This window comes from Hyperolius riggenbachi, chromosome 7 (genome assembly GCF_040937935.1).
Source record: "Hyperolius riggenbachi isolate aHypRig1 chromosome 7, aHypRig1.pri, whole genome shotgun sequence".
Lineage (NCBI taxonomy): Eukaryota > Metazoa > Chordata > Amphibia > Anura > Hyperoliidae > Hyperolius > Hyperolius riggenbachi.
The window spans coordinates 199,707,650-199,733,810 of record NC_090652.1 but is presented as its reverse complement, the minus strand read 5'-3'; the positions used below and the strand labels follow the sequence as shown (position 1 = coordinate 199,733,810).

Below are 26,161 nucleotides of genomic sequence, written 5' to 3'. Positions count from 1 at the left end.
ATCTTAAGCGGCATCCAACTTTCAAATTCCCCCAAGCAAATTGCCCTCATTCTGCCTGCCGGAAATCACTCAGTCATGCACTGCATGTTGTGCCTCCTCCCCCTCCATAGCAACAGACAGGTCCGGAACTAGTAACAATAGGGCCCCAGGGTGAAATTATCCCGGGGGCCCCCGAACCAAAAACAGGCATAAGGGGCCCTTTGTTGCAGCCAAATTTCCCTCCTGGGCCCCTGAGCCAGCAGCTGACCTACGCTCCCAATCACCTCCTAACTTCATCCTGGGTCCCTGCAGAGTCTTTGGCAGTGTAGTGTCTCATCTGCCCGCCAGCATACATGTTTCATGCTACTCTGCCAAAGACACTGCAGATGCCTTGGGGGGCAACTGTTAAGATGGGGGGAGACTACTTGGGGCCCCTACAGGTTCTGTTGCCATGGGGCAATTACCCCCTTTGCATCTATGGTAGCGCCGCCCTGGCAAAAGACAAGTCTCTAGTCTCTAAAATTGTGATTCATCTGCTAAGTACTTTGAAATGACCTGTCACCCAAGAGATTGAGTCCCAATCCCTGCGGTGACAGTACTCATACATGTTTTCAAGGTTTGAGAACTGAAAGTAAACACAGTTACAGAAGCAGACATGTTTAGCTGATCACATGATGGTAAGGATTGTCAAATGAGCAGACAAAACAGAATTTTCCACTGACCCAGAAAGAAAAAGGGAAAAACACTCAGCCAATTAAACCTAACAGCTCCCAATCAATTAGACGGCAGGAGGCTAATTAAGCGGCAAGTAAAGACTTTGATAGGCTTAATTTAATTCCCTCCCCAGGTCAGTGGAAATTTGCATATTAAAAGATGTTGTTTGTACATTATTGTAGAGCAGACATGATTGACAGTCTCCATATTCCAACTGAGCTGTAACTTGCTGCTTGGCTTATTCATGTCTATGGAGCAGGGCCTGAGAAGAGAGAGGAGATATTCTCTGGAATGAATTCAGAGAAAACAATAGTAATCTGCCAGGGAAATCCAACCAACATTGAAGATCAAAGTATGCCTATAGAGATCTCCACATCTCTCTCCCCTGGAGTAATTGGATAATGACCACCGGAGCTACTGTCCATAGCATAGCTTAGAATATGGGGTTAGACTATGGGGTATCACAGTGTGTGCATCAGAATACAGTGTGATATATATATCCCCGGGTTTGGTTTCTTCATCTTGGTTACTATGCTTGACATAATATTACAGCTCCCTGTACTGATTTGCTAAATAAGCCTGTTTGTGTGTGTGAGTTTAACATCTAATTGCTTAATTACATGCAATATAAATATACAGTATTTGATTGTAGATTTGAGACACTTAAATATACCCTCTGGAACATTTATGCTTTAGATGGTAAAACAATTGATATATTTATTTTAAGCTGTGCTTCAGGGAGTATGGCCACCTCCAGTACTGCTTCATATGAGAGTCAAAGCTAAATGACAGTGATGCCACAGAACTCATAAAATCTAAACTATTCAGACAACCAACCGGTGCCACAAATGCACTGAAAGCCCAAATATACAAAGCCCAAATATATATATATTATACATTTAAAAAAAGCTGCATGTTTAAAAGGGCACAGGATAACGATAGTAGGATATCGGTAGTGTTACCGATATTCTACTACATTCATTAGTAAAATATCAGTAATATGTACTGATATTTTACTATGATCTAACCTCTCCCTACTCTCACACAGAACCCTCTCCTGGTGGTACCTAAACCTAACACCCCCCCCCCCCACACACACACACACACACACAGTGGTGCATAACCCTTAACTCCTAACACAACCCCCCCCCCCCCAACTAACCTTAACCCCAAAATTTTGTTTGAAAGGGCACCCAAATTGCAGTGACAAATACTGTCTACACATAGAAAACAGTGGCTACAAATTGTACCCGCTATGATAGCGGACACCAGTTTAATTCTGTGTGTGCCAAGACTTCTATACAGCCGCTAAAACCAATAGGGGAGAGAGCAGCGCCCTTTTCAAATTTGCAGTGTTTTCGAATTATAATATATATATATATGTATATATATATATATATATATATATATATATATATATATATATATATATATATATACTGGATAGATAGATAGATAGATAGATAGATAGATAGATCACTTTTTATTATTATTATTATTTTTATTAATAGTGTATTAAGCGATCCTAATCTGTATTTTAATTGGTGCCTCCTGTCCCTATTTGTGAGGAATTCCATCATTCCCTTTCCAGACAGGAAGTGAGAAATCTCTCTAAGGGTGGCCAACTGGCCATATACCACACAATCTTGATTTTGCAGATTTAACAAATCTATTTAGTAGTATAAGTGCAAGCAGATTGGAAATAGTTTCAATGCTATAGATTATTTTGATAGACGATACACACGATTACATTTTCTGACAGATTTACTGTCAGATCAACTATTTCCAACATGTACGATCTGTTTTCCGATCAATTTTCCGTTCACTTCTATTGGAAATAGATCGTACATCAGATCGGGCATGTTGGAAATAATCGATCTGACAGTAAATCTGTCAGGAAATGGCATTGGGTGTACCTACTATTAAACTGCACGAAAGTGGTTAGATTGCAGCCAGTAGGTCTTATAATATATGTCAGGAATATCTGATAGGCACAGGAAAGTTTCGCCCAAACCCCCCCCCCCTCCCCCCCCCCACACCTGTAAATTTACTCTGCTGAATTACAATTGAAGTAAGAACAATGACTTGCTGCCACAGACAACAAGCATAATATTCGCTACACATATGGCCCTAGGTAACAGTTTTATTTATCTTTCCAGAACTAATTTGTAGAGTAAAACCCTCTAATCCTGTCACTAATATGAATTGACTAGCATATTGTGTTGCGTTTAGGTGGTCAGAGGTGAAACAATAGCCCTCATGACCGCAACCATCATAGGGGAGCCGCATGACCGATGAGGGGGGCCTGTTGCTGTGTCAAGGAGGGCCTCTCTTCGCTGTAGCAGCTGTACAGTCTTGACATGCAGAAAGAGGAGCCACAGGGAGATAGTATACCTCATACAGTGGCTACAGCGGAGAGAGGAGTGAGGGCATGTCACTCGGCTGAATGAAGATAATGTATGGCACTGCTGCTGCTCCGCTCTCCTTGCCACAGGACTGGGCCCCTTCACCCGGGGTGGGGGCAGTCACTCATGTATTGTGATTTTGGTAAGGTTAAGCAGAGGGTGGCAGAGTTTTGCTAGGGGGCCCGCCGGGATCATGGTACGCCCCTTTAGGTGGGCTTTCTTTTGATGTTAAAATGTAATATGTTTTATTTATATTTATTTGTAATATACTGAAAAGGTTATGTAAAATTTGGTCCATGGTGATATTTTTCCATTTGGGCAAGTTATTTTGATACCAAATATGCATGTTTTATTATGTATTGATAGGTTTTTATAGCCTAGAATCAGTCATATCAATTCTGGATACTATGAAAAGAGCAGAGCTGACTCAGTGCTTGCTCAGCAGTATAGTGTCTGCTTGCTGTATTACACCCACAATGCCTAAATTCCCCTGCATCCAGCCATTAGATTTCACAGTCATCATATGACTAGAAGCTCCTTGATAGGCACCTAGTTCTGCACTAGGTAGGAGGTGGGATGATTGTGGTAGGTAGATTAGTGCTTTCCGTAGTAGCTTTGTACACATACTCACCACAGCTACAGGCAGGCACCCAGCCATCTGTTCTTGTACATATTATGGGTGTTAAGTGGTTAAGTAGGCTGTTTCTTTGGTACAATTTTTCTTTCCTTCAGAATGTATTTGGTATCATACATTATGACTATGTAGTCAAGACTATTCTCCAATATACCTAAAAAATCATAATGATTGATAATCATCAATACAAAAATGTTACAGTATCAGAATATGTATTATACTGCCTCTCTGCTAGGGACACAGCCTGTAAGGGCCACATCATTACTGACAACTTGACATCTTGGAGCTATATAGCCGTAACCTATAGTTATAAAGCCGTGATATCAGCCATCCAGATTAGTGGTTCTGAATCCAGTCTTCAGGCTCAGAATAGTTATTGTTTTTCAGATTTCCTTATAGAAAAACAGGTGAAGTGATTAGTACAACTGTGAAAATGCTTGGATGTTTGCAGCTGTCCTGAACAACAGTAAACAGAAGGCAAAACACTCATCTGTCTGAAAAAAAAACCCTCTGATAACAACATAGTTGCTGAAAGGTATAAATTAGGGGTGCCCAATAGAAGGACTTCATGATAGATCCCAACCCCACTACATTTTCCATTCTGTATATACAATTGTGCTCCGAAAATTGTACATAGGTAGATCATTTTGACCTGCTAATTTCTTAAAGTAGCTTTCAAGCTGAAAAAGTGTGGGCACTTCTGGTGTAAATGGTAATTAATAACTCCCGTGAGGGCTGAAAGTACAAGGTTCTACCATACACTATCATGGCTGCTGTTTATACTTCACACATAAAATTGCAGCTTTTAAACTGAAAATTACATTCTGGGACAGCAGGAAAGTTATATTTATCATTGCTACTACACATCAATTATCTCATAACCTTTAGTTTAAGTTGGTTCTTTCTTATTGTTAACACCTTTCTGCATAGCTCTGAGCTACCTTACTAAGATTAACTCCTTCCTAAAACATTACCCCTACCTTTTACCACTAACTGCTAAAACCTTATCCTCCACCTGAACCTCACATAATTCTAACCTTTAATAGTATCCAATAGATACAGTATATTGTCTTCACCTGCAGGGTTAAAGAGAACCCGAGGTGTGTTTGAAGAATGTTATCTGCATACAGAGGCTGGATCTGCCTATACAGCCCAGCCTCTGTTGCTATCCCAAACCCCACTAAGGTCCCCCTGCACTCTGCAATCCCTCATAAATCAAAGCCATGCTGTGAGGCTGTGTTTACATCTGTAGTGTCAGTCTCAGCTGCTCCCCCGCCTCCTGCATAGCTCCGGTCCCTGCCCCGTCCCTTCACTCCAATCAGCAGGGAGGGAAGGGATGCAGGCGGGGACTGGAGTTCTGCAGGAGGCGGGGAGAGCAGCAGACTGACACTATAGAGATAAACACAGCCAGATCTGACAAGCTGTTTGTCAGCAGCGTGGCTGTGATTTATGAGGGATTGCAGAGTGCAGGGGAACCTTAGGGGGGTTTGGGATAGCAACAGGGGCTGGGCTGTATAGGCAGATGCAGCCTCTGTATGCAGATAATATTCTTCAAACCCACCTCGGGTTCTCTTTAAGGCCCAACCACTAGGGGCAGCATCCTTGACAGCCCACACTTTGGGTATATGTATTGTCAAACCAATGCACACAAAGGAAGTACTGGAAGCTGAAATATGGGGAGCCAAAGCTTTGGCTTTGCAGAGCCTGATACCAGTGCCTAAATTAGCTTCTCACCACCATTGAAGCATGTGAATTATCTGAAATCAGTATAGCTGCCAGACCCTTACAAATGTAAATGATATAGCAGCGTGGCAGCATCCATATTCCTATTACTTCAAACTTCCTTTAAACTAACAATGGTGAGAATGATATCACCCAGCTATAAATGTAACATGATATACATCAGCATATGCATCAGGACAGACTCAGACGTTAGAAAATGTCGATATTTAGGTGACACATTGTGTGAGTAAACAGACTCCCACTCTTTCCCGACATTTTTTTCTGAGATGTGTTGAGGAAACGAAGGTTAAGTGGAGATTGTGCCTCTGTCAACAGCTCTTTTTGTGCATACACAATTTAAGATCATGGTGACATTGTTCTGTGGGTAAGCCAATGGGTCAGTGTGCCTGGGGGCTCTCTTCTGTAGCAGTGCTAGCACTGGGGTCACAGAGGAAGTGACAAAGAGCTGGTCTGCAGTGCTTCAAAGAAGGCTATTCAGCAGTTTTGGGGATCAGAATCATTTACTGATTGCCTTTTGTAAGATGCCTGCGTGCTCATATATTTTAAGTCTAAAATTATGTCAACAGATTTATGGCCTAAAGACTTGAGTGTTTTTATACTATTCAGGGAGTTTTTCAGCTGGTGGTTTGGTAATACTTTCCTTTGTGCTGAAGTAAAATGTGAGCCCAGCATAGCCTAGGAATTTGTCCTGACCATTCAGCTGCACATTTAAAATCCGCCTCTCCCTTATGCATTTTTAATGCCAGTGCGGCTGGCTGTTTGCTACTGAACGTATCTGCCAACCTGGTCTCATTTGTATTGCACAGGAATTGTAGAAATAATATACAGTCTCATCAAGATACGGTGGAGGAAAAGACATATTGTCCCGTTAGTGAGCAAGTTTAGATATAGATTTTAGCAGTGCCTGTTTCTAGAGGTATCTGGATGTGTGCTGTATCAGTGATCAAGCTTTTGTATTGAGCTCTGCTTACTGTATCAACTTGTGCATGTGAACAGAATCTCAGAGTAGGTTCGCACCAGCCCAGTGTGAGAAAGCGCTGGGTATGAGAGCGAAATATTTATGCACATAATATAAAAGACAAGCGTGATCTTGGGATAATTGAATAGTAAGCTGAAGGTTGAAGGTTACTGGATAAATATATTCAAGGAAGCAGCCTGACAGCATTTTGATTGTGCAGTAAATGAGTTTTGTTGGTCCAGGTGTCAAGAAATCCATAGTCCACACATTTCCACTTTATATGGGCATAAAGCAGCTGGCTAGAATGTGTTTCATTTCCCCATACAAGTGGAGATCTTCAAACAAATGATGGATAAAGTTATAGAATATAAAAGCTAGGCTGAGTTTTTAGCAGCCAGGGTAGATCTTCTGTAATACTCAGCTGTCAATCACTCTTCTCCATTCTGAATTAATAGAATGCAGTGTTATGAAACAGAATTGTGGCCGCGGCTTCTGCTGCAGTATCTGCTTTATTGCTCTGACTTCTGTAATGGCCAAGTAAAATCGTGATAGTGTACATTGATATTTGTAACAGCACCAGCCAAGCTCTTTTCAGCTTACTGCAATCAGAAGCTGGCTCAGATAGAGTGCATGCACCCTGAAATTGCCTGCTTACCCATTGCCCTGTAAGGTAAAATACAGGAAAGTAAAAATTCCCTATTCATGGCACAGCAAACCTTAAACAACACTACTTTAAAAAAAAAATGCATAGTGCTCTGTAAAAATACTACGAAATAAAAAGAGTATGATTTGTATGAAGGTGTGTGATAGGAAGCAGGAAATTTGGGCACCTGCGGCTAATGTAAAATTTGGGCACTCCATAGCGATAACGCGAATATTGGGTATTGGGTGCCCAAAACAGAAATGTGGACGCCCAATAAGGGCCCATCTAAGGATGGTTTTAAGGTTTGGTGCCAGGAAGGGGGGGTTAAGGGTAAGGCACAAGGAAGGGATGTTTTAAGGTTAGGCGTCAGGAAGGGAGATTTTATGGTTAGGTGTCAGGAAGGGGGGGTTAAGGGTAAGGAACAAGGAAGGGACGTTTTAAGGTAAGGCATCAGGAAGGGAGATTTCATGGTTAGGTGTCAGGAAGGGGGGGTTAAGGGTAAGGAACAAGGAAGGGACGTTTTAAGGTAAGGCATCAGGAAGGGAGATTATATGGTTAGGTGTCAGGAAGGGGGGGTTTAGTGTTAGGCATCTGAGGGGGGAGGGTTCTGTGTGAGAGTAGGGTTAGGTTTAGCTGTAGTAAAATATTGTTATGGCCCATACTCATGGGCAACTTTTCTTCACTGTCGCTAGCACACGGGAGCGTGTGCGCGACAGTTCGGTGACAGCTCGTCGCCACGTCACTCCGCGTACACACGCGGAAGAGGGATCAGCGGTGCGATGGAAGCTGTCGCCGACGTTCCTCCTCAACCCCGCCGGAATCTCCGTGTTCTCTATAGAGGTTGCTGTCGCTAGTCTGCATACTCACGCGGACTAGTGGCAATTGCGGCGAAGTTGCGGCGGCAACTGACGCCAGGCGATTGACCGCGCCAATCACCTGGCGACAGCAGCGACGAGTGACGGTTCGGGGTGCGCGCCCGTGTTGCGCCTCCTACTCACGGGCGACTTGTCGCCGCAACACGCGTGCGCCGTGTTTTGCGGCGACAATTGTAGCCCGTGAGTATGGGCCATTAACATTTACCAATGTTTTACTATCGTCATATCAGCTTCACGCGGCACACATTTTTCACACTCATGTGTTATGCTGGGGGCTATCAGAGCAGATTCATTCTGATCCTAACAGAAGCATAATTCACACCAGGAGCAGTTCACTCCCACCACCACTGGAACCTTGGCTCTCTCACTATGTCCCCCTTTACCAACACAGCTAGACATGCTTTGCATAACCAAGGGAAACTATGCAGTGTTCATAGTGAGAGTGTAAGGCGAGAATATTTGTTCTAACACTGAGGGCCTGTTTCCACTGGCGCGGAAATCACGCTGAATCCGCAGAGTTTCCCCGAAGGCAAAACGTGCGGGAAAACTCTGCAATAGGGATGAATAGCACCATCCAAAATAGTGCGGGAGGCTGCGAATCCCATGGCTGATGGGATTTGTCTGCGTAGCTGCAGACCCAGAAGTGCCGCCGCGCGTTTCACTGACGCGTGCGGCACAAGTGGAAATGGACCCTATGGTATCACGCTACCCTTCCATACCTGCCAGGTGACACAGGTATTGCACCTCCCTTATATGTAGTTCAAAAAAGTAGAATCACTTATAATCCTTTACTCCTGCCATTGCATAGTGGCTACATAGACCCTCCCTCGGGGAGTCACAGACACCTTGGGATGTTGCAGTGAGAGTCTCTCCTGCAAATGTGATGTTAGGTGTGCATGCATTAGTTCACAGTGCCTGGTGCATATGTGGAGTCCTGGTCAACAAACTACAGTGTTCTCAATCAAACATTGGTGTTCCATAGTGCTCCAGAAGGTGACTAGCTTTCCATGTAGGATTGTCTAACTACATGCTTCCATGTCCTCAGCTACACCCTTCCCTTCCATAGTTTAACTGCTCCAGTCTCCAGTCCTTTCCACAAGCATTTCACCACACAGACAGCCACATCTTTCTACAGCTGCACCATACCTGACATCTGCTCTCGCGTGTAGATGAACCTTATGTTAGAAAGCTGATAGTGTGGAATGGCCTAGTTATTATGCATGCTTACCATCACTGTCTCCTAAACTACCCATACATTATATAACCATGGTGCCCATAGGCTGCCCAGTGATCGTTATTGTGACCTAGATTGCAGCTCGATAGCGGAAAAAAATCCTATTCTGATCATGTAATGTCGCCCATTGGCTCGATCACAGCTATCCAGTGCTGTGGCTAACCACAGTTTCTGCCCAATTAGACGTTTTTGTCAAAGCTAACGTCTAATTGGGTAAGAATATTGTATAGTGCAGGGATGTCCAGTCCTCAAGGGCCAAGGTCCTCACACATTTTTAGCACAGCTCAAATTAATTGATGAAACTGAATCAGGAAGGGTGGTTCATCAAAAAGAACACATTTTTCCATTTCTCTTGTCTATCCTAAATACTGGCCTGTAAAGTGACATAGCAATAGGGGATACAGAGGTTGCAGCCACACTGGGGTCCCTGGACCAGACACTAGGGGCCAGCCTTTATCCATCTTATTAGCTTTTCATTGTTGCTATGCTGGTAATATACATTGGCCTCAATTCACTAAGCTTTATCAAACACTTTATCAAACGTTTGATAATTTACCTCATGGGTAAAATCTAATTTTGACTTCAATAAGGTGTTATATATTTATCGAATGCTTTATTGATAAAACGTTCAATATATCTATAACACCTTTGTGAATTCAAAATTAGATTTTACCCATGAGGTAAATTATCAAACGTTTGGTAAAGTGTTTGATAAAGCTTAGTGAATTGAGGCCATTGTGTGCATTGAACAGTGGTTATTAACAAACTGTTTTCTTAAAGGGGTTCTGTGGAGCCTATTAAAAACAAAATCCTGACACTTACCTGGGGCTTCTATCGGCCCCCTGCAGTTGTAATGTCCGCATCATCCTCCTATGATTCTCTGTTAGCTGCCGCCGGTCCCGGTCTAATTTTTCCTGAATTAGAACTGCGTCTTTACGGGCGTGGCCGCATGCGTGCTCGCTCCTGCGCGCATCATTGGTAGCTTACTGTGCAGGAGCTGTACAAGAAAATTTTGTACTGCACCTGCGTAGTAAGCTCCCAATGACGAGTACGGGAGCAAGCACTATTTGTTTATTTAGACGAATAATTAGACCGGGCCGGCGGCGGGGAACGGTGAATCGTAGGATGATGGCGCGGAACATTACAGCTGCAGGGGGCTGATAGAAGCCCCAGGTAAGTGTAAGGTTTTTAATAGGCTCCACAGAACACCTTTAAAGTGAACCCATGGACGGTGATGGTGATATCGAGGCTGCCATATTTATTCCCTTTTAAAACTGTGTACTCATTACCCGACGGGTCCAGCGACGTCCCCTTGATGAGGGTCATTAAACAATGCCTCTTCCTGCTTGCGACGTTACACAATGGGCACACATGGGTAGTCAAGCAATCACGGTACTTTGCACTGAGTCATTGTGGATCTTACATTATCGCTGTATGACGATGAGCACCATTTGAGTGATCGTGCGTCTGTACCCCTGTCACAAAATGGCGGAATTGGACGCTCGCTACTCAAAAAATAGATGGTCGTTGGGAAAATCATCAGTAAAATCGTGATTACACCTCTCCTACACTGCAGCTGTCATTGGTAGATTTATGGGCTCCATATCAATACAGTGCTTGGGTCCCCATGTAAAACTCGCACTGGGGCCCCAAGTTCCTTAGTCTACAGGGCATGGATATGTGCCTCAATGGTCTCGAGTTGGACATGCCTGGAGTTGGACATTCCTGGTATAGTGTATGGGTACCTTTAACTGCAGATTTTCAAAATCAGAAGATGGACAGGCATCTGCTAAGCTGTTTGCATTGCATGTTGCTGGATTTTGTGGGTGGAAGCACATATGTAAAATGTGGACTTAATTGATGGACACTGTAGGAGTGTCACAGATTGTACTGTTTTCTGCTCTCCTTGTTTTTTTTGTGCTAAGCTCTGATGGCCGTATAAACTGTTTTCTATTTTTCAGCTGTGAAAATTGATAATTTAGTAGTCAAATATGTTAAACTGAAAATGAATAGGCATGTTGTTCTGTCATACGCTGTACAATATAAGAAACAGCTATAAACTTCTCAACAGGATTCTTATTGTGAATGATACATTTTTGATCTTTGCCAGATACTTTAGTTTAAATGTGAACTCTAGACCTCCCCCTTTCTTCTGTCACTACATAATTCCCTTAAGGCACCTCAAAGACACAGGACACAGCAGGGTCCTCTGCTCATTCTATACAATTGATGCCATTGTTAATGCTAATGGAGTATTTAGAGTATTAGCAGCCTTTGGTCTAGTGGGGACCAGAAAACACTCTTTAATCCTCAGAAATGAAACTACCATGTCTCCAGCTTCCCTCTCATAATATGTCTGTTACTTTGGAAAATTATTTTGCATGTGATCTCCAGAGATTCCATTAAAAAAATAGATTCAATTCAACTCAGAGCTATATCACTTTTTTTATAGTAAAATTCTTTCTGTTTTAGGAAAGCACACTTTTGTGTTTCTTTTATAGTAGACACACATCTGTGTTAACTTTTTTTTTCCAGTTCTGTGGTTTGCTTTGTTTGAAATGACTTTAGTGCATTTTAACTGATTTTTTAGTAAAAAAATACTTTTTGTGTTCAGTATTAGTATGTTTCTAAACAACAACTAAGCTATTATATTCAAGCTACTATATCAACAGTGCACACAATTTATAAAGCCTTGAGAGATTCACTGTTTGACAAATAAAAAATGATGAATTCAAGTGAGTGCACTGGAAACAAATTTCTGGTAACTCAGGTCTCTTTACTGTGCATTGATTGCTTCGGGTCAATAAGGTCATTTAACATTGTGTCAATGCTTCCTGTTTGTGTTATTGTAGGATCTGAGGACTGCTCAAGGAACTTCACCAACTCCAATGGCACAATTGAGTCCCCTGGCTATCCAGACAAATACCCACACAACCTGGACTGTGTATTTACTATCCTGGCCAAGCCAAAGATGGAGATTATCCTGCAGTTCCTGACCTTCGACCTTGAGCATGACCCTCTCCAAGTTGGGGAAGGTGATTGCAAATATGATTGGCTGGACATCTGGGATGGCATTCCAAGTGGTAAGGATAAATAATCTCAATTATCGTCAAAATGTATAAATATAATGCTTTCATGAGTATATGTACATACTTTTATTTATTATTGTTATAACTGGCTTATAAAGCACCCGACATCTTCCGTGTGCTGTATAGAAGTCCTTTTACAAAGAAGCAATGTACACAAATAAGGGGAATACAGAAATATATATGTATTTATATATATAGAGAGAGGGAGAGGGAGAGAGAGTTATTAAAAAACCCCTTTCTCTTACATCGGCTTGGATGTAAGTATAAATACATAAGAGGATTTGACATTTAATAGGTAGACTTTTGCTATGTGGGGCTGGCTAAGTGGCTATTTTATTTATTTGGTATTTATATAGCACTGATTTCTCCCACAGTGTTTTACATGGTATATATAGTCAATAACTGTCCCACAGAGGAGCTAAAAATCTTATCCCTTCTATATTAATTTGTCCATCATAGTCTAAAGACATTTTTTGGGAAAGTAATCTCATCTTCATGTTTTTACGATGTGGGGAAAAAGCCCATTTTTTTGGAACTTAAAAATGCTAAGTAGGTATTGTCCTAGTCCAGATTCAAACCAGGTACCAAGCATTGAAAGCAGAACAGAGTAGACAACTTGTATCATAGCTTTGGTGCTTAGTCACTACAGAACATACTGTATATGTAAGTTAAATACAGTATGTACTGCATAATGTCTTAAATGTAGCACCTGTTTAGCTCTGTAGCTTGACATTATGAGCGGTCACTTATGAGTACACAAGGAAATCCCCCTCTAGTCTGATTTGGGCCCAGTTTGTTTCACAATGCAGCTGCAATACATCTCCAGCATGTGGCTAATGACAGTTGTTTGGCAGTAAAACTTTAGCAAGGTAGCAGCAAACCTGCAACCAGGCAGTAGCATACAGTGAATCCAAGAAATGTCAAATGGCGGCACAATAAAATAATGCATAAAGTGGTTTATGATGAGAAACTATAATGGCATGCCAGGGGAAACAGCACAACACCTGTTGGTGAGTGCCTCTTGCCTTAGCCAGACCTGATTCTGGTTTGCAAACATTTTTCCTTGACAAAGGAATGCTTTGAGGTCCCGAAATGTTGGAATTACAGCTGCTCATCATAATAAACCACTTTATGCATTATTTTGGTGTGCCAACATTTGACATTTCTTGGATTTATTGATTGCGGTGGTGTTGTACACCATTTTGAGCACCCAAAACACATCGTGGCAGATACCCTAAGGTGGGCATTGTCACACTCTGCATTCTTCGGTTGTACTATACAGTGAGTCATGATGATCTGACTGCTAAATAGGAACATATTGGTACAGCTGGGTGTTGGGATGTGCAGATTGAAGATGTGACTTGTGAGTACCAAATCCTTGACATAGTTGAATCTTCAAAAAAATGGTTACCTTGGCATCAGCTAAAAATGACACTAGACAGCTTATAGCAGCACAGGTGTTGCTAATTTCCAATAACACCTTTAGGTACCTTGTGAAGCCTGCACTAAAGCAGTATGATTTGCTTTAATGCTGTCAGCTCTGACAGACTTATTTTTAATACATAACTGTGCAAAAGCCCAGTTTCTCAATACATCTCCACTCTCACTATCAGCACCACAGTAACCATAGTTTTTCTTTTTGTGTCTCCAAGAAATTAATTTTTACTACCCTGTCCTCTTTCTCCTCTCATCAGAACACTAAGCAATCAAATCACAACCTTTTGGCTGGCAACGCATTGTATTAGATTACTGGAATTTTCTGCTGCCTCCTACATATGCTATTACTGCCGATGGCCTGTGTAGCAGATAAGAACGCACCAGAGTGCTATTAGTAAAACACAGAAGGATGTGACAGCCTCTAATGCCCTCGACTGATAACACTGATGCTCTTATTTCTCTCTGCAGTAGGCCCCTTGATTGGCAGGTATTGTGGTACGAAGACTCCCTCAGAGATTCGCTCTTCAACTGGCATACTCTCGCTCACCTTTCACACTGACATGGCAGTGGCTAAAGACGGCTTTTCAGCTCGCTATTACCTTTCTCCTCAGGAGGTCCCTGAAAGTGAGTTTCCACCAGCCTGTCAGGTCTTGGAAATACTTATTGTCATGTCACAGTATATCTGTCATTCACTTCAATATTCTTTTGCATTTCCACTGCTGTCCATGGTGCTACCTGTATGCTGTATCTTGTATTTTAATCCAATTTTCTGTGTGTTTCTCCGTGACTCTGATGATTACATGTTTCATTTCAATCAAATGTTATTGAAACTGTTCCTGTATTTAACAGTACAATAAGTTTAACATCAGTCATTTGTATCCCCTCAGCGTATAATTGTGTGAAATGTTTGTCTTCTCAAGCGCTGTCGCATTATTATTACTTTTATTTTCTAGCGAAACAGTGTGTCTTCATTATTAAAACTTGTAATAATGTTGTATACTTATAGATCTGTGCTATTTTTGGTGCAAAATAAAATTTGTGGGATGTGCAATAGTAAGACTTCCTCATTTGGCAGCAGATTCCCACAATGCCTTGGGTATGAAATTCCCGCAGAGTGGCTTTAATTAAAGAACATCTTTTGGAAGCCAACTGTAATGTTTATAGGTTGTGAAATTGAGCACAATCATACATTGATTTGATGTTTTTTTAATTAGCCTGTTCCTGCATTTTCCACTTATTATGCATTCTGCTTATTGTCTCTCCAGCACCTTAGTGTCTGCAAAAACTTCTCCAGTGTTAAAATACACGCCTGCTGTATGCGGCTGGAGAAACTGTGCAACATTATTAATTATCATTTTTATATCATTAGTGCCAGTTATAGTCTAGGAGGCTGTAATACAGACACCTCTGGGATGGAAGCACAAGCACAGACATCTGACTGTAATATGCGGAGTAGCCTCCAAAGAAAATAATTAAACCCGTAGTAGATGCTGTTCAATGTAAAGATAGAGTTATGGAACTGGCCAAATGTGTCCATCTCAGGAGTCTGCAGATAAGACTAAGAAATTAGTATTTTTGTTAATCTGCTGAAGGCTTAAATCGACGAAGATTAGCAGCAGTTGATAAGGCAGTGTTTTGCTCTCCCTAATTTGCTTTGCTATTGCGGATGTTCACTGTTAAGAGACGTGATAGCAGAGCTTGTCTGTAACAATTAGACTGCTTATGAATGGGATGATTCAAGCAGAATCTCAAATTGCAGGGAATTCTCTACAAATGTACTTGTAATTTTACAACATTAAAGCTCTTCAGAAAGTCTGTAGAAAATTACCCACCTGCTATGTTACAACTGGATTATCATAACTGATAGGTCTGGAAGCAAGTCTGTTTTGGATTTAATATATGGTTGTGTGTGTCTTGTTCAGTATTTCAGTGCAATGTTCCCTTGGGAATGGAGTCCAGACGGATAGCCAATGAGCAAATTACTGCATCATCTACGTACACAGATGGAAGATGGACAGCCCAGCAGGGAAGACTAAACAGCGATGATAATGGCTGGACACCCAATGTGGACAACAACAAAGAGTACCTGCAGGTGAGGAGGCAATAACATTAGTTCTAATTTACAGTAGATCCTAGATAAACTTTTAATCATTGCATAGTTGTGTTCCTTTCATATAGATTATAGGGCATTCCTCAAGCCAAATACTTTTTTTTAATACTCTAATTCCCTTTACACTAAACAAGCCTCGCCCACAGCTTCTTCAGTGCCTTGGCACTCTGAGAGCTATGTAGCAAGGGCTTATGGGAGCTCAGTCAGGGCAGGAGGAGGTGTTACTAGCGAAAGATTTCAGAAGCAGAGGGGAGGAGTTAGGAGTAGAGGGGAGTGAAGTTTTCACAGGCTGAGGGGTGGAGATGCAGGCAAGCTTGCCTGTGTAATGTGACAAGCAGAACATGGCTGCTGTCATTGTATCACAAGAAGAAATAATCATATACTGTTGAAGCTGTTTGCAGCTATATATGCTGTGCAAACTATCTAAACTTTAGATAAGATATATAGACACGTTACTTGTTATAGTTAGTTTTCCATCTTGGAACTGCTTTAAAACAAAGTAGTCAGAGAGAATGACTTCTGACCAGCATACAGCCTATTGTGTATCAATAAAACATACACAATATAGCTCAATTCTATCAAACTGCACATACTTTGAAAAAAAGGTAGTTTGAAACTGTAGAGCCACATATATACTTTAAATTATTGTCACCTGAGACGATTGGTAGAGATAGTTGGGGGATTATTACTATACAGAAACGGTGCTTGGCTGTTGGCTGGGCAACCTGTTCTGTTCTATTGGCTGTTGTCTGGACAACCTATTCTGAACGAGTGAGCAGTGTCTCCCTACAGGACTTCAAAGGAAGCTCCTGCAACAGTAATAGCCATCAGTCATTATTGATCCAGCATGAAGTAAGGCGAAGGACTGTGTCTTTTCAGTGACACCAGTGGATGCCTGTACACTATCTAGATTTTTGACTACAACAATCACAAACAATCCTTGTGTATAAAGCTTTACAAATTACTAGTTGTGTTCAAAATGTTATTTTGGTTGCCCTGGCCAATCAAGGCCTTCTAGAGTCATACTGGCCCTGATGCACATAACCCTCCTAAGGTGTTAGATTGCCTTATGGCTTTCTGTCTTTTTCCTCACAATAACTTTTTAGTACAGTACAAGCCAAAAAAAGCACTCAAAATATGTTTTCATGATTAACTTTGATGTTTTATGCATCAATGTCACTTCCAGCACGCATTGCAGGAATGCAGTTATAATAGATTTGTTTGTAAAAACAAGTCCAAGATTAAACAGTATTTGGGAAGTCACCAATTCAAATGACTGCCAAACTGAAAATATTTAACTCCTTCTGGTGAAGCCTAAACTGACATAGAGGGACAAACATATCATATTTTGTAATCCAACACCTAATTTACACCACTGACTGAAGAATAATGATATATCTTCCCTTACAAGGACCCATTTTCCACCAAGCTCTAAGGCTTACCCTTACCCTACCCCTTTGAAGAAAATGATAATTGTGAAATTAACTAACATTTCTACAGCATCTCGTTTAAAGAGAAACTTCAGCCTAAACAAACATACTGTCAGTTACATTAGTTATGTTAATTAAAATAGACAGGTAATATAATCTTAACCACCCTGTTTTAAAAGAAGAGGCAAAGGTTTGTGATTTCATGAGGGCAGCCATCTTTTTGGTTGAAAGGAGATGGCAGGGAGACACAGTTCCAACTGTCCTGTGTCCTGATCACCCCTGCCAGCTGCTAGGCAACGAGAACAACAACATCAGAAATCCCATCATGGTTTGCAGAGCGTTAGGGGAAAAATGCCCTAAGCAGCTAAAAATTAGGCTTGGACATGAAAAACAAAGTTCTGATGCTGTGAACCTGTTAAAGAAACACTAAGCCTTTTCAGTGCTGCTGAGTAAATTTTTGGTCTGGAGGTTCACTTTAATGCTGGGCATACACGGCGCGACAGTTGTTATCAATCGAGCCATCGATGGCTCGATTGATAATATTCAACCTTTCCGATCACTGCGGCGGATCGATTCCGCGCTCGATCCCCGCGGGAGGACAATGCAAAAAACCGAAGCGCTGATAAGGAAGTGCCTGCGGGAATCGATCCACGCACCCGTGCGGACGAGCGGGGATGCGCCGGCATCGAGCCAGCGGCTCGATTCCGGCGCATAAACGCGACATGTATGCCCAGCATAAGTAATAAAATACATCCTACTTAAGCACTAATGATACACAAAACACTATAAAAAATACAATTCTTAAACATCTGAAAAGAGTGGAGGAGCCATCTCACTGACAATGCCTATCCCACACCTGAAACCGACCGACCTCTGACATGTGCCTCATGGCAAAGACCTCCTCCTCTGTCACTGCCAAGCTGAGCATGAGTTGATTTACTCATGTGAGGCCTGCTAATACCCCACTGCTTCCTGAAGCCCCAGGAACTTCAGGTAAATCTAAGCTACACAGGGATGCATTCCATTTCTTCTCCAATAAGCCACATTTCTTCTCTTCAGTGGAGCACAATGCCCTTCACCTTCATTCCTGACTTCAAACCTGCCCGCCTCTCTATTTACTTTCCCTCTCCCCTCTTAATCTATTCCACTTCTTGCCACCATATCAAAATATGTACGTTATCATTAATATGCCTTGGAACTATAACTAAAGCTTTGGTGCATGAAATTTTATGTACCTTGTTAGTCCACATGCCTTTTATCCACATGTCATTTGCACCTCTATGCAGCACAAGCACATCTAATGGCATTTTTGAGCCTTGAATAATTAAGACGTCTTAACTGCCTCCCTTTGCATGGATAGTGTTCAATAACACATCACCTATGAGTCCTCAAGAATCTAGACAAGTAATGATAAATCTGAGAAAGAGACAAATAACAACCACATTCCGTGAGGAACAAGTGCCTCTCTATAACATAAGCTTATAGCACTGATATTTCCTCCTCCCAGTTTTTCCTACCTGACCACCCCTATTCCAAAATGATATGTAATCGGGTACTTTCCTGTCAATATATCTGATATTGTGCTTTAATACCTCTGAAAGTGAAAGACTGCAGAGCCATCCATGAAATAACAACACAGCAGCACAATGGGTCTATTTCCTTGAGAGCTCTATCTGCTGACTGAAAATGGCAAATATAATTAAAGAGCAATGGATAGAAACTAGACGATGGTTCTTTTAAAGCGGAACTTAAAGGTTAAAAAACCAAAGTGTTTTATTTACCTGGGGCTTCTTCCAGCCCCTTGCCTGCCTCCTGCCCCATGGCGGTCCTCCACGATACTCCGTTCTCCCGCCACCAACTACTTTCGGTTCGGTGGTCATACAATCGACTTGTACATTCACAGCAACTGCGCCTGCATGCTCCGAGCCACGCATAGCTTTCTTTGTGTTCCAGCCCGCAATAGCATCCTGTGCTAATAGCGCAGGATGCTATAGCGGGCGGGAATTTGAAGAAAGCTATGGGTGGCCTGGGGCGCACAGGCGCAGTTGCTGCTTCGACAGAACCGAGAGAAGCTGGTGGCAGGAGAACAGAGGATCGAAGAGGACCGGCACGGGACAGGAAGGCTGCAAGGGGCTGGCAGAAGCCCCAGGTTTTTAACCTTTCAGTTCCGCTTTAACACATACATGTCAAATTTTGGCCTGTGGACCAAATCTCGCCCACAGAGTCATCAAGTTTGCTCCGCAAGTGGTTTCTACACTTTGCATTGTGTTTGGCTCACTCTAGACCAACAGGGAAGCTATATTGGAGATAAAGCCCTAGATCACCAGGGAAGCCATATGGGAGAGGGAGGGGGAAAGCACTAAACACTAGGAAACTGTATAGGAATATGAAAGGGGGCCAGTAGACAGGGAACTGTATAAGGGAGGGAGACGGGGCACTAGACACCAGGGACATATATAGGGGAGGGAGACGGGGCACTAGACACCAGGGAATTGTATAGTGGAGGGAGGATGGCCACTAGAATCCAGAGAAGTTTATAGGTGGGGCACTAGACACGAGGGAACTGTATGGGGAGGGAGGCCATTAGACACAAGGGGACTTTATAAGGGAGGGAGGTGGCCACTAGACATTGAGGTTGGCCTGCAACTTGGTCCCAGTGTATTGTATTTGAGTTGGACACTCCTGCTTTAACACCTGATCTTTACGAAATAAACAAAAACTATATATTTCCTTTATGGTTGCAACTGAACCACTATGGACAGAAAAAGAAAGAACACTTGTAGCTTTGGGCCCACTACTGCTACTTCACAATCTTTTATCAAACTCTTACTTAGTTGAGTTGCAGCTTAAATGTATGCATTTTTTCCTTTTTTATCACAGAGATAAATGTCTAGCCCCTTTTTTATTATTATTGTGTCAAAACAGATTCATTTAGTATAAACAAAAAGCCTAGTCTTGTCTGTAAATCCGTATAATATTTTACTGTGCAAGAAAGCTGTATCCGACACCTGCAATGCTGCTGTATGAATCATTTGTGAAGTGATGCCAATAGATGAGGGAAGAAGCTTATGCTGCAATGTCTAGTGAACTGGTTTAAATCAGGTATATTGATGCATCACGCTGGGCTGCTGTCAAGGGCTCATTTGAATCGCTTATAAGACAGCGTTTTGGAAGCCGTTGCTTTGCATTGGGAAGGTAGCCCTCTTAAGTGGATCTCACTGCACCAGGCTCAGGATTAATTGTTAGTCAGGAGGCATAATGCTAAGGCTGGTGGGAGTGCCGTAATGAATTGATCCTCTGCAGAAACAGGCTGCAGCTCTTTAAATCACCCCGTCACCAGTCCGCTCCCTTAGGATGTGAGCCAAGTATAACGGAGATTTAGTGTACAAGAGAAAAGTCTAACTCCTCCTGAGCCAGGCTGTGGTACGCCGAAGTGTGAGACAAATAATAATACACCTTGGAGTTTACAATACAGAAGTGTGCTTGATGAAATCTCTCACACGAGACAATGTTGAGATATTATTTTTTTTGCCCCAGGAAAGAGGAAATGGAACAAATGTATTTTCTACTTGAGTGCAAAGTAGCTGTCAATAATGCTTCCAGCATAATTTAGCTCTAATGTGCCTCCCCCTCTGCATTTTGTGACCTCCTCATTACACAAGGCTCTATTCTATAGCTGCATTTTGCTGTAACTTACCCTTTTCAGGAGCTGGAAGTGCTGCTCATGAGAAAATAAATATATTTTAAATTAGTAGTCAGTAATCCTAAAGGATGTCATACAGACTTGTCAGTGATTTTTAACACCAAAGCTCATTTACATTAAACGTTGTACTAGTCTACGGTGTGGAACTGTAACCTTTAGCTAAGACAGTTTCCTGAATAGCAGTAGGGAGGGGATTTAACATTTCATCAATGAAAATAAAACCTACGGTGTAACGTCTACTGCCATCTGCCAACCCTTCCACCTCCTATGTTATGAAGGTCAAGCTATAAATGTAGAGGCATTTCATAGTCCCACCTATGGTTCCAAGGGGATGGAACATTGTCTCAGCAGGGCTGTGTCCAGCTGCCAAATACTGAGATAATTTATTCCACATTAGTAATCTGGCAGGGAAAAGAAGCCACCAAGCAAAATGCAAAGTGTCTTAGGCTGTTACTGCATTGATTTTTTTTTTTAATTTCAAATAAAAAGTCAGAACTGCATAGCGTGCCTACTACCTCACATCAGCAGCAATTTATCTAAAGAGATGCCTACATCTATGGCTATGCATGTGCTAGCATTTGTTTATGGGATAAGCCAGGGCTGCAGCATTTGTATTGCTGTATGGAATTGTGACTTGTTGCTGCCCAAAAGTCCATGTAGAACTATTACAGGGATAAGTAAACATGACAGCTGTAACTGACTAGCTCAGAAATCCTGAAGATGTCAGAATAAGCAGGCATGATGGGCAATTTGTTCTGAAGTCTAATGCACCATCCAACAGCTGTTTATATTATATGAAGAAATTATTATTAGCTGAGCTGATGATCATTGGGCATGTACAGAGCAGGATCATCCACCAGGCAAGGCAACCTAGGCAGGTGCTTTGGGCCTAGTGGGTGTCAAGGGGTCCACCAGCCACCTTCTTCAACCTTTCTCCAGTTCGGCTACCTTGCCAAGGGCCCCATTACATCTTAATCCATTTCTGGGCACGTGAGTACTGTGACAGGGTATATTGCTACTAAAAAGCCTGCCTCCAAGCACCGATCTTAAAATACTTTCTAGTACTCAGGTTTTCCCTGAAATGGAGCTGCTTGATAAAAACTCCTGCCTTGAGATTTTGATCACATACTGTAACTGCAAGCCCATGAGTTCAGTAAGTCAGCTTCAGGCTCTGTGGGAGGGGAACCTGCTTGGACTACATCTTCATTCCCACTCCAAGGGGAGAGACACTTGCTGAATCACTCTGAGAAGGTTTCAGCTCATAAGGGCAAGTGGTGCAAGAAATTGCTAAGTTCTAAGTTCCTGACCAGTTAGTAGTTCAATTGCCATCAGCTAGTCTAGGAGCCCAGCTCTGCAGCTCAGTACATAGTCAGGTCTAGGAAGACATTTGTGTGAAGGAGAACTCTTTAAAAAAAATAAAATAAAAACCCTGATTATAAAAATAAAAACTAAGCATAGTAGCTGATGTTGTTTTCCTCCCTTCAGTGGTACCTCTTTTTTGTTTTGAACCTTGTGCACGCTGTCAGACATTCAATAAATTATTTCAGTGTGAACATTTGTCCTCAATTCAACTCTTTGATAATACGACCGAGGACCTGATGCTTACTGCCATGTGGTGCTGCAGAGCTGTGCTCCATTTCTTAGTAAGGATTGCTGCACACTCTAGAAAGATGCAGTTGTCAGAGGAAGCAGTGTGGATGGTCTCGCCTGGGAGTTAAGCTGTCAGACGCTTACTAGAAGATTGCTTGTAACGCCAAAATACTAAGTTTATTGTTATCATTAATATACCTACAGGTTGATCTCCGGTTCTTGACTCTGCTGACAGCTGTGGCAACCCAAGGTGCTATCTCAAAGGAAACACAGACTGCCTATTATGTTAATTCATACAAACTGGAAGTTAGTACCAACGGGGAGGACTGGATGATGTTTCGTCATGGCAAAAACCAGAAGGTGAGATAAAATGTCAACAGCTAGCTGTTTTTACAGGTATTTTAGCAGTAGAAAAATCTCAGGCAATAATGATAGTAACAGATATATATATATAAGAAAATATAATTTTCAAATATAAGATGGTCAAGTCAGTGTATACCAAATATATAACAGATGAAGAAGATTTGCAAATAGCTTTTCTTTTCTCATCGCTCATGCCTTCAAGGCACTGTCAGACAGTTACTAGTTAGAAGCCATATCTCACAAATGTGTTAGGGCACCCAGCCACTCCTACTTGACCATCCTCTGGAGGAAAACTGATCAGCCATACTGGGTTGTCGCTGACTTTTGTATTTGCAATCTTCCAAGATATGGCAATCTGATTGCCTCTCCATACGAAATAACCAGCCAATCCCATGATGGCTGAATACGCAGGTATGTCTGCTACTATAGGTATAAAAATGCAGTAGTGTGGCTGTGCTCTGAAGGTTTGAATATTATTTGATGTTGGTAGATAGATTAAAAGAGAACTCTGTGAATTATTCCTGTGCTTATACCATGTTTATAAAAATTACTAAAAATATAATTTCAACACTGTATCACGGAGTGAGTTTAAAAGGACTTTCATAGTGTGATTTGTAAATTCTTATACTTAAAGCTGGATTGGGTAAACATTAACCAGCAATCCTCATCCAGACATGCTTCTTCAGCTCTTTGCCAATCATTGTGTTCTGTCCTATGGAGAGGGTGGGCAGGCAGGAAGTGTCCTACTGACAGGATGCAATTCAGAGGATTGCTGTAGCACATGTTGGAGGATGCTTGCACAGATAATAGACAGTCACTCGAAAATGAAAGTTTATGACCATTTCGGGTGACAGGATGTACAGGCATCCCTAAGAACAGTGTACTGCCACCTGAAATAATAACAATAACTATCTGTACATAGCTTTAAATTAGGAAATCTTAATGATGTGTGCTGTTACACTTTCTACAAGAAGAGCTGTAGTTTCACATTATTGATGTGGTATGGTAACATGTCAAATTAGAAAGAATGTAGGAAGAATACAGCATAGTTGCATTCATTTTATGATCAACTTTGTATTGCTTCCAAAAGGAGTCTTCTGTGCCACATCATAGTTTATGAAAGTCTGGAGCTGCATTTTCTGAGATATATGATGAGCTAGTTTACATACTGTGGTGGTTTTTTTTTCTCTGTACTGCAGGGTAAGGTATTTGGAATAGCATTTCAGTTGGCATCACCATGGCTGGTGATTGAATAAACATCTTCAGCAGATGTTCATAGTCCCGGGAGGTAAATAATGTAAAGACAGTAAGATGTTACTACTGAGCGCAATGATGCTGACAGACTGAGCAGAGCACATGAAAGTAACTGGGTCCCAGTGGACAGTACTTGCTGAATGGCATGAAGTTTTGATATCTCAGCCGCATCCATCCACCCACATGGACTTTTCATTAAACCAATAAAGTCTTGATATGCGACATGGGCAGTTTAGATGACCACCGGGTTTTTGCTGCTGACTCATTTATTGCAGGGTTATATCACACTTAAATTCCTCTCTAAACTCATATTTAGAGCAGCTGTTACAAATTGACTCCAAATGAATCCATTTGCACTTCCCTGTGTCACTGATCTGTCAACAAAAGACACTGACTGACTTGGAGACTTGTCAGAGTTTCTAGAATGTGTCTGTAGAGCAAAGCAGTCCATGTATTTCTGTTCTGCCATACAGTTCTTCACAGTAAGTCAAGTAGAAAATGTTTTCCCATAGTTGTGTCTCTTCCCTGAATGGAATTTGTGGAGAATTTATGCTCTTTCCATCTGCATGCTGTGAAAACAATCACAAAACCACATGAAGCTCCTGTTCAGGAACTAGTGAGGCCTGAAACAGAGAGCAAGACTTCTGCAACCAATTTCACTGGCAGGAGATCTTATAGCAATAACTTTATGGTTCATATGTATAGTCTTTCCTAGGAAAAAGCAGCTTTGGTAACTAGGCATGTTATTTTGTCCACCTAAAGGGTCTCATGAAATCATTTAGGAACAACTTTACAATATATTGGTTGTGTGTGTGTTGTACAAATAAAACTGATACAAACTGAAAAAAACATTATTTTCCTGGTTAAATTTGATGGATGGATGTATTTTTTCAACCAAACTATCTAACTATATAAAGTGCAAAGTTTTTAAGTAGAGGCCCAGGAGGCACAACAAATTTTGATTCACTAACCAGCGCTAAGTGTTAGCGCCGGTGTTAAAAGCCCCTTTTTGCCGCTAGTGCACGCAAACCTACTTTGCGCGCAGCCCCGCTCACTGCACGCAGCGCGGGTGCGCCTATATTAGTGTGCGGTGCGACGATAACGTCGCACCCGCTGCCCCTTAAACGTTGCACCTGGTGCGACGATAACGGCGCATCGGGTGCCCCCGAAGCGGTGCATCAAAGCGCTGCTTAACTGGCACACAATGCGCCGTTTTCGTCGCACTGTGTGCAGGGGTGTAACAATAGACATAGGCAAGGGATGCAGCTGCAGGGGGGGCCAGAAGCCACAGGGGGCCCCGTCCTGAGAGACCGACAACTAAGAGCAAGGAGAGAAAAAAACTTTCTGCTTTCCCACAATTGTTCTAATGACTGCATCTGCCACTGACAAGGAATCCTAAAAAGATTTGTAGACATTTAGTGTTTGTCGTTATTCAGTGCTCACTGTTCAGCAGGGTCTTGTGTACAGCGCTGTTGGGGGGGGATCTGGCAGAAGGGGGCCCCATCCAAAGTTTTGCAGGTGGGCCCAGTGATTTCTAGTTACGCCACTGACTGTGTGCGATTTTTAAGGGGCAGCGGGTGCAACGTTATTGTCGCACCGCACACTATTGCCCGCGATGCACGCTGCGCTAGGCTGTATCCAATGTGTGGGCACAAACCACCTAACGCCGTGGTTTGCGCACACTAAGTCTTAGCGCAGTGAATCAAGCCCCATATCTGTAGAATTATAGTCTGATATAACATTTAAGAAAGCCTGTCTCTCAGCTACTTGTTCCCTATATATTTATATTTCCTGCTTGTGTCCCGAAGCAATTTCATATATGTATGAAAAAGTCCCTTCAAGTTTACAGCACAGTTAGTGTTGGTAGCAGCCATTGTGCATGGTTGCATCATATCCTTTTCACCAGGAGTGAAAAGAAAAAAAAATGTGTTCTGCTGCTTACAGTCAGTGTAGCTGTCATCCTGAATCTTCCTCCTTTTTACTCAAACAGAAGCTTAACT

General features: G+C 42.0%; 1 protein-coding gene across 4 annotated transcripts in view; it reads left to right on the top strand.

The window, feature by feature from the left end:
• The window catches only part of NRP2 (neuropilin 2), a 221,456-nt gene that overhangs the window by 77,355 nt on the left and 117,940 nt on the right, over positions 1-26,161 (top strand). For all 4 annotated transcript variants that reach the window (XM_068245004.1, XM_068245003.1, XM_068245005.1 and 1 more), the window contains exons 4-7: positions 12,038-12,268; positions 14,180-14,335; positions 15,634-15,803; positions 22,749-22,904. In XM_068245004.1, coding sequence (XP_068101105.1) covers positions 12,038-12,268; positions 14,180-14,335; positions 15,634-15,803; positions 22,749-22,904 — 713 coding nt within the window. The remainder of the gene's footprint in view (positions 1-12,037; positions 12,269-14,179; positions 14,336-15,633; positions 15,804-22,748; positions 22,905-26,161) is intronic.